A 9700-nucleotide genomic window follows, 5' to 3' on the forward strand; every position below is an offset into this window, starting at 1 on the left:
AAATTGACCACATACTAGAACACAAAGGAAGTTTAACAGCCATAGGAAAATTGACACAACACCCTGTGCTTTATCAGACCACCATAGATTAAAACTAATACTAACACTGATTGCAAAAGCAAAATGTACACAAACTCACGGAAGTTAAACAACTCAAAATTGAAAGAAATTAGGTCAAGACAGAAATCAAAAACAATAAGACACTATAGAGAATTTAATGAAAATAAAACCCAATGAGAAACAATAGCAGCAAATTCAGAGCACAAGTGATTTTTAATTTGGCCTTTTAGTAATTATATACTGGGAAGTTTAGAGTTGACTTCAAATTATTTCCCAATCCATATACTTTTGCTTACCCTTTATGCTCATATTTGTAACTTTATTTTTAATTTCTGAAACTATAACTAAAAAAGTCCCTTCCTTTCCTCCCTCCAAGCCTTCCCTTGTCCTTTAAGAAAAACCTTACTATCCATTATTGCTGAACAGCAGCTTTAAATTTCAGAAAATGCTATGTTCAGAATTATAGGCAGTGTTGGAAATACAACCCTACTTTATGTTTATATCTGAAATTTACAAATGTACCTGAAAGATACAATGCACATGAGGATACATTTGACTATTGACTAAAAAAACAAAAGGCATAATTGCTGTGCTAGAATTTTACATCTGTGCTGACCATCTGTTGATACTGACTCTTCATTGTTTGTAGTTACATGCTTACTTACTCCATCCTTTTTTCCTTCTCATTTTCTTTTAATTATTTTTGATATTTTCACCTTAGATCTAACAATCTACTGTGCAATTTATTGACCTAGTTGAGGAAGCACTACACAAAAGTTAAATTGAAAGCATGTAATGAGATCAGCATGGAAAAACTTAGAAAGCAATCTCTTATTCTGTATTCTGAAATGGCAACTGGCCTCAAAGTCCCATGCCCCTGAACTATTTTAAAGTTATTCTTCTGAGAGCCCCTTTGACATCCTTGTTTCTCAGGCTGTATATGATGGGGTTCAGCATTGGGGTCACTGCTGAGTAGAACACTGAAATCATTTTATCCTTTTCATTCATTATCTTGGAATTTGGTCTCATGTAGGCAAATATTGCTGAGCCATAGAAGAGAACAACAACAATGAGGTGGGAGCCACAGGTGGAGAAGACCTTGAGCCTTCCCTCCCCAGACTGCATCTGGATCACAGTGGAGATGATGTTCCAGTAGGAGGTGAGGATGAGGGAGACAGGTGCTAGGAGGATTACTACACCCATTGCAAAGATGGCCATTTCTGTGCTATAAGTATCTGCTGAAGCCAGCTTCAGGAGGGCAGGAGGTTCACAGAAAAAGTGGTTAATGACATTGTTTCCTCGATAAGGAAGACGCAATGTGAATGTAGCATCTACCAGTGACACAAGTGCACCACTGGCCCAGGACCCTGCAGCTAGCTGGATACATACCCAGTGTGTCATGATGGTGGAGTAGTGCAGAGGCTTGCACACAGCCACATAGCGGTCATAGGACATCACTGCTAGAAGTGCACACTCTGTACACCCTACCAGAAGTAACACGACTATCTGTGTGGAACAACCAGCAAAAGAAATGCTCTTCCTCTTCACCAGGAAGTGGACAAGCACCTGGGGCACTGTGGTAGTAGAAAAGCAGAGATCAGCAAAAGACAGGTTTCTAAGGAAAAAGTACATTGGGGTGTGGAGTCTGGGATCTGAGTGGATGAGCACGATGATCAGCAGGTTTCCCAGCACAGTGAGCAGGTAGATGAGGAGGAAGAGGAAGAAGAGCAGGACTTGTGTTTGTGGGTCCTGTGAGAGGCCCAGGAAGATGAATTCTGTCACAGAGGTTCTGTTGTCTTCACCCATGAATGGTTGTCTCTGTAGAAGAGCATCAAGGAAAGAAACACACACACCAGTTGTTTCAGAACATTTTCATAACTGATTATTTTATTAATTCAAAATTGGACTATTCAGTATTAGAAAACTATTTCCATGCTGTGAAACAGTAGGTTTCATTTTGGGCTGTGTGGTTCTGACTACAGAACACCAGGTTTTATATTTTATTCTACATTTGCATCTTTTAGTGGAAAAAGGATTCTGACTATGTTCCATTACCAATCCACTTCTGCCCTCCTCATGAGCTAAGAAGGCTGTTTTGTTGCTCAGAGCACACCATCTTTATATGGGTTTGAAGAGCAAACATGACAAACTTAACTAGTTATGCTTTATATTAAGAAATGCTAAGAACGTTTTTGAAGACTGTCATCTTCATTATTTGCAAAATGATTCTTTAAAAAATCATTCTTTTTTTCTCTATTTGTTTGCTTTGTTCTTTGTTTCTGTTTTTATTTTTTTACATTTTAAGCCAGAGTTTCTCTCTAGGACAGTCTTGACTGTTCTAGGACTCACTCTGGAGATCAGAGTGGCTTTGAACTCAGAGATGCACCTTCCTCTACCTCCCAAGTGCTGGGATTAAAGATGTATGCCATCACTCAGCAATAATAGAAAGTTATGATAAAGAGATTAGTATTTTATGATTCTGTCTGTCACTCAAATTTATTTATTTCCAATATAAAGAGAATTCTATGGGTTATCATTAAATAGCTGGCTCTTTGGCAGTTATCCTTCAAATATCCAAAGTCTGTCTTCTGCACAATTTTGTAATTCTTGTGCATGGTCCTTCAGCATTAATGACACCAGTTTCCAACCATTGCTATCCCCTAGTGGCCATTATTGTTAACAATTTCATTTCATTCACCTTTCATCTACTTTAAATATGTGATATATAGTTAGTGTCATTCCTATATTACTAAGTGTAAAAATGACTCCAAATAGTCTCATACTAGTAACTCAGAGTACCTCTTACTCTCTGCAAAGTCTTCTTCTTTCTTCAAGAATTTCCTGTAGAGAAAGTTAAGGTCTTGTGAGCTCCCTCTGTCTATGCTCATATCTACTCTGAATGAACTCAGAAGCCTTCTCTATCTCCAGGGTGTTGCAGCTACTCTGCCTGCCAGAGTTATCAGCAGACAGACAAACAACAATCAAGCATATCTCTAGTTTTATTTCCAATGTTTTAGCATTGCAATGAGAATTATTAAAAGGGCAGATATTGAGAAATGAGACAAAATTCACTTGCAGATAATTTGGTGGTGGGTCTTTTAAAAACTACAAGTCAACTCTAGACTTATAACTTACATGACAGAGTAGGGGTCATGGGAGGAAGCAGAGTTAGAGAGAAGTAAAAATGAAAATGCTGTACTCATGTATGAAATTCTCAGAAGAATAAAAATTTAAATAAAAAACTCTACCATGTACACCCTTCTTTATTATTGTACCTCTTAATAAGAAATTCATGTTATCATTAAGTCAGAAATTAGACATTAATATTTTCCAAAAGTTAGAAACAGAAGACAATCTTTTGTGATTTTTTATGGCTGTTTTCGTGGGGGCAAGGCTGTGTGTGTGAATGCGTGTGTGCTTCTGCATCTGTATGTGTTTCTTGTGATTTTTATTTGGCTTTTTTCCCTTATGTTTGTTTGTCTTGTAATATTCTGATTTGTTTGTTTATATTTTATCTTATTTTTATTATCCCTTAGCTATCTGTTCTTTCCTGCAGAGTAACAAAAGGGTGTGAATTCACATAGGGTGGGGGAGAGGGAGGGGAAGGAGAAATCATAATGAATATATGTCAAATGAAAAGAATCTATTTTCAATAAAGGGGTAATAGAAAAAGATAAAATAAAAGGAAACATATCTATTTTGAGGGTCCTTAGAAACTATTAGTATGGCCTAGAAAAACAGTGAATTTATAGTGAACCCACAACAAACACCACCATGTTGATGAAGAGGGGTGACCCTTGGGGTGGAGGAACCTAGTGGGAACAGGGAACATGGCTCAGTAGAGACCTACTCTTCTTTGTACTTACATATAATGAGTGCTTTAATTTCCAGTTTAGCCTACAGACTCTGAGAAAGAAAGACAATGAAAATTTTAAATAAGTAAACAGTTAAAATGAAAATATGTAAGAATGAAGAGTAGACAATACAATGAAAATAATGTCAGAGTATGTCAAAGCAGACACTGTAAGTTATAGGAGTCAGGCAGGAGAGGCTGCCTGAGGGGTAGGTTAATGCTAAGCTTAGCATTTTCAATAAGAATAATTAGTCTTTCTCATTAAATAAGTCATAGCTGAGTGATTGACAAGGTAGAGATAAATATGTGATCACATAATTTATCACAGTAAAAACATAACTTTTCCAGATTTCCAACATTTTTCAGTTAATGCACTGTACAGAGAGAAACATACATAAATAAGTATATACATATTTAAAAATAAGGTAGTGCTTTATTGACTCCATGAGGATAAGATTTTTAAGCCTGACTACAAAGGTTCAAAGTTCAAAAGGAAATGATTTTGACTCTAATAGTTTAAGAATATACTGTGACAAAACACGATGGGGATAAGGAAATGAAGAAATGATATTACAGAACAAACATTAGTAACTCCTTGTGGCTGTGCAATGATAAACTAGTGAAGAAGTAGGTGATAAATACAATGGAAAAAGTGAGTGTATACATGACCTGGCAGTTACAGTATATTACAATTTAGCACAGCCAAATTAAAATTAGATGCCTCAGTTGTCTACCTGTATATGATATTTTTGAATATATGTTAAGATAATTAGTTTTTTAATTACTGAAAATATATGAGTACTTTTATGTGTGCAGAAAATACATAAAAATTAACACCTTACACTATAATTCTCTAACATTTATATTTTCAAGCAGTGATCACATAGTTCAGTGAGTGATGGGATTACAACTAACAATTCTCTTTTCAACTTTGTATAATTTACTATCTGAATGTTCAATCACAAAGCAGATCCTTGTATTTATAACATAAGAGCAGGTTTTTCAACTGGATCTTTTAGGATGTAGCTGTTGCTTATTTCATCACTGCCTCTCTTTCCATCCTCCCCACTACATTCTGAAACTTTGTACACACCTGACCTAAAAGCTGATGTTGGGGAGAGACCTTGTTTTAAACTTTAGTTCCTCATCTAATCTTCATAAGTTACTCTCTCTACATGTTATGTAGACAATGAAAATAAGCTTCAAATTAAAGACATGAATTTTCTAGGGTTTCAGTGTCTAGGTTGGAATCGATTTCCCATGATGGAAATCTCATGCGCATAGTCATAATACTCATCACCTCTTCCTGAGAACCTGGCAACGTCATTCAAAGGGTTAAAGGTAGAAAAAAGTGAAATCAAGCAAACTTTCACTGTGCCCCCAGGGATGTCAATCCTGTGGCCTGCGGACTACATGTAGTCAAGGAGAGCTAGGGAGGCAGCCCAACATGAAATCCTTAATGTTACTTAAAACATTGAGACTGTTTGTTTTTTTCTGTAACCTGCTCTGTGGTTTGCTATTATAAACTTGTAGGTGACAGCATGGTGTTGCACAGTCCTGGCACCCCTGCAGGCATTACCACACACACACTAACAGCCTTCCTTGAAGACTTTCTGTTGTTTTCTTCTTCTTGATATGATTTTTTTTACTAATTCTGTTCAAACATTGTTAAAGAAGATAAACAGAAAACAGCCTAAAGTTACAATAGGCAAATGGTTGAATCAAGTCCAGCATACATTGACAGAGAAATGTTCTGCTTTGTTTTGGTTTAGTTACTATAAAACATAGAAGAGAATTCTGTCATAATCTACTTCATAGAAAAGTCTTAAATTAAACAACCTGTTTACTCAGTGAAACAGACCAGTTACAAAAGGCAAACACTGATTCTCTCAAATATGCTATCCAAAATGGTCAGACTCACAGAAACCAGTGACTCTAAAGAAGAGGATAGTATGAGTTTGTCCAATTTGCAGAATTTTGTATTTATAAAGTGAAAAAGTTCTAGAGGTTAGTCATGAGTATGGATAAAAAATTCTGTAATTAATGTGGTGACAAGGATAAATATTGTGGTTTTTAAAACCATAATGTCAGAAAATTATTTTTTACCTGAGAGAGAGGAGAGGTTAAACATTGCACTGGCTCTGTGAGCCTCTTGTTCCTACATTTTTATCTGTGTTTTAATTAGTGAATTCATTTGTACACATTCAAAACTCTCTGCATCTGCTTTTTATGTTGCAAACCATTCACTCCTGAAACATTTCCAGTCTCATTAACTCCCAGACTGTAACTGTGATAATTTTTTTCAAATCAAAGATCATATCTCTTTCCGTAGCCTCTTCGTTTTCTATGATATTTGGTATATTTAAGTGTAAATACTTCTTCAAACCTCTCCTGTATTTGGATGTTGGTTGTACTATACCAGCGCCACTGTTTTCATGATCTACCACATCTTCATGATTATGATGTAACATTTCTTGATGTTTCTATTTCATAGTGTCACCATCCTGGTTAGGTAGGGAAATCACAATAAAATGTTACTGGTATTGCTTCAGACCTTCAATTTTTATCTCAAATTATAAAATACTTGAGGCTTAGTAGCAAACACTGAGCACGTGGTATACAATTTGATAGAGATAATGTTACTGAATATTCATGCAGTAATCATTCCATTTTTTCCTCTCAAGCAAGAAGGCTTAAAATCCAGATTTCTGGTACACAGTAAATCTTGAGGCCAACATGACAAGTAGCTCTCAAGAACAAACATTTTATAAAGAAAGTTCAACAACTTTTGATGGCCCTCACCTTCATCTTTTCTCAACTTCATGTCACTCTCTAGTTGTTCTTCAGTTTGTGAGTGCTGTGACTTGAGGCAACATACACAGCATAAATCTTTACGCTTCCTAACTCTCTATTCCAGATAAAAATGCTCTCTGATTCTTCAGAAATACTGTTCACAGTTTTTAATAGGATAGTTGTGGAACCTTTGGCTTTTGTCTTTATAGTCAGCTTTAATATAACTGTTTCCTGAATATTTCTATTCAATACATAGATAGGTTGTCTATTATCTTCAGAGTAGCCATAAGAACTTGCACTTAGTTTCCACATGAATTTTTTAAATATCCAATATATGTTTCCATGATCTTAGAGTGGGTTGTTGCCTCAACATTCTTTAAACATACATTTATTTCTATCATTTGTAGTTCAACATTGTCTAGCACATACTAATGATTAAATAAAAGTTAGCTTAACAAAATAACAAAGAATCTCATGCAGACACTTTCACACAAACATACCTAATTTTTAAAAACTTGTGTTTGAAATGCATAGGGAGGTGGTTTCCCACATATTTTTCTAGTGTAAGAGCCTTGGGTTGCATCCTGGACTTGCAAGAAAACACCAAAGTGGATGCACTGAGTCAGCAAGAGTCAGAATGTGGAAGCCAAGAAGAGCAAAAACTAAAGTCCCCACCTATGTGAGGAGAATGGAGACTCCTTGGAAGGCATACTTCCCCCTCAGCATCTTCCCTACCCTCACCTGAAGCACTGGCAGTTGTGAACACAGCACAATGAGAGCAGTGGTGGAAGGAGAGTGACAAGTGGAGCTTTGTGCCTGCAGCCTGTGTTGTCTTACCCTAACAAGTAACATCCATTGCTGTTTCCCAACTATGGTGAGGCTGGGACATCTTCTGGAATTTCTTTCCTAATACAGGAAGTGCTGTATGTGAAGAGACTCAACTAAAAGCCACCAGCTTAGAAGAGTTCCATTCGGGGAGTCTTTAAACCTGAGTTCCTAAGAGCTGTTATCACCAGACAGTTCCCTGGGGCACCCAGACTGTTAACTTTTTAAAAAATCACTTTAAAAGAAGATATTCCAGGGGGACTAAAATAATCATCTGTAACTAAGATACTTGAACTTCATCTGATGTCAAACCAAGTCACCCTGTGATCATATGGGGTCTCCAAGTCTTTGAATTCTTAAAGTAGAGCATTATTCAATATTGATAATGATGTAAAATGCCCCTGAGAGAGTTATATTAATGTCTCAGTATCTGCAGGGACTTTCATTCAGTTTGTCTTTAGATATCCTGGAATACTCATCTCTTATGTAATTAATATTTACTCATAAACTATATATACACTCCCTTCTATGTTAAGTACTGTAGTTATTACCTATAATACTTAAAATAACCCTCACATATTCCAGATATGCATATTTAAAATTAATTTTGATTTACAGTTAACGAATATGTAGGTAGAAGGGGTAGATTTTGGATTGGACCTCCCAAATTAAGAGTTTTCAGAGATCTAACTATCCATTGTGTGCATTTGTACCTAAATCTCCTTATCATCACATGGAAAAATCATGCTACAGAAACATGGCATAGAACAAGATATCTGACTGCTTGGATGGAGGTTTCAGTCAGTAGAGTCCCTAAAACAGCTCAGAGAGAGAACCAGGTCAGCACACAAACTTCTGTAGTGAACTCCACAGTATGGACAATATTTTTGTCCACACACATTCAAAACTAGCAAAACCTGACCTTATGTCAAAAAAATATTTATATAGTTGCCCTCTAGATGACAAGATAAATGACAACATTCCTGACCAGATTAATAATATAAGAGAATAGACAAATTGATTAGTTATATTTAAATAAAATGTTAATATAATAAGCAACTCTAAACCCCAAGACAAGAAGTCAGAGAAGAGGTTCAAACAAAAAAACCCAAGAAAATGGAAAAAATAAGGTAAATATAAGAAAAATGGAAATACCAACAACTAATTTTCACAATACACTGATGTGTTTTATATAAAGACAGCATACAAAATTCAGTGGGTAATCACTGCTTGATTGGGATATTCAAAATATTATCTAAATTTTTCATTCTAACTTTTAATTCTCTGGCAGTGCCATCATTTGCTTTGTTGTCCATTATGTAAGTCAGAGATATCCTGGACTTTTCAAGCGTATTGTGTAGGATAGCAGAAGTTCTGTGACCTGAATTCAAACCAGCGTAAGTCATTAAAAAAGTCCCAAATAAAACTAGCAGAGATATCCAAACCAAAAGATGCAACATGAAAAGGCACTATGACTCCTTCACAGGATCTTTTTTAACTCTCAAGTAATAAATTTATAGATGCCAAGATGTGCAAAATGCTAGATGAAGGTCACAGAAGTTGATCTATGTATGATAGAACATGGGTGTAAACTAGCACATGAATGAAGTCATTAAATTGGCCCATGTTTGAGGAGGAAAGCCAGCAAGAAAGAGAAAGACTCATCAAACTGATGTTAAATCATCAACAGGAATGGAAAATGAGCAGCAAGTCAGAAGTGTCAGCAAGGAAAGTGGATAGGTGGATGGGTGGGGTAACACCCTCATAGAAGCAGAGGGAGGGGGACGGGATAGGGGATTTGCAGAGGGGAAACAGGGAAAGTGGATAACATTTGAAATGTAAATAAATAAAATATCCAATAAAAAATAAACTAAAAATTTTTTTGAAACAAAACAGAAATACTGTAAATAAAATGGCCCCAGTGGATCAATTAGAAAACAAAGTGGAAGTATATCTAATCGATTTACCCAAGCAAAAGATAGAATACCTTACCCATGAAGCTGTGCCTGAAAGTCAGGGTACCAATACTACCATGCTTGGTTTGGTTGACCTATAGATTTGGTAAGTGCTGTGGTTGTAAATCTAAAATGTATTAACAATAGGCAAGAACAGGAACTAGATTAATTACCTATCAACAGATGAATAGGTGATGAAAATGTTGCAATTAAA

General features: G+C 35.9%; 1 protein-coding gene across 8 annotated transcripts; it reads right to left on the reverse strand.

Annotated features, from left to right (window-relative positions):
• Positions 1 to 254: 254 nt before the first annotated feature.
• On the reverse strand, positions 255 to 7815 carry LOC117698850 (olfactory receptor 2D3-like). 8 transcript variants are annotated; one of them, XM_076940117.1, is made up of 5 exons: positions 7544 to 7815; positions 6300 to 6417; positions 3927 to 3966; positions 2860 to 2901; positions 255 to 1878 (listed from the first exon to the last, which is right to left on the reverse strand). In XM_076940117.1, the coding sequence occupies exon 5, from the start codon at positions 1864 to 1866 to the stop codon at positions 943 to 945; it is 924 nt and encodes a 307-aa protein (XP_076796232.1). In that variant the 5' UTR covers positions 1867 to 1878; positions 2860 to 2901; positions 3927 to 3966; positions 6300 to 6417; positions 7544 to 7815; the 3' UTR covers positions 255 to 942. The 8 variants fall into 8 exon arrangements, with proteins under 8 accessions (XP_076796232.1, XP_076796209.1, XP_076796212.1 ...); XM_076940094.1 differs by having other exon boundaries at positions 7448 to 7815; XM_076940097.1 differs by having other exon boundaries at positions 6020 to 6417; positions 7448 to 7815.
• Between the last annotated feature and the right edge of the window lie 1885 nt (positions 7816 to 9700).

Source organism: Arvicanthis niloticus, chromosome 1 (genome assembly GCF_011762505.2).
Source record: "Arvicanthis niloticus isolate mArvNil1 chromosome 1, mArvNil1.pat.X, whole genome shotgun sequence".
NCBI classification, from domain to species: Eukaryota; Metazoa; Chordata; class Mammalia; order Rodentia; family Muridae; genus Arvicanthis; species Arvicanthis niloticus.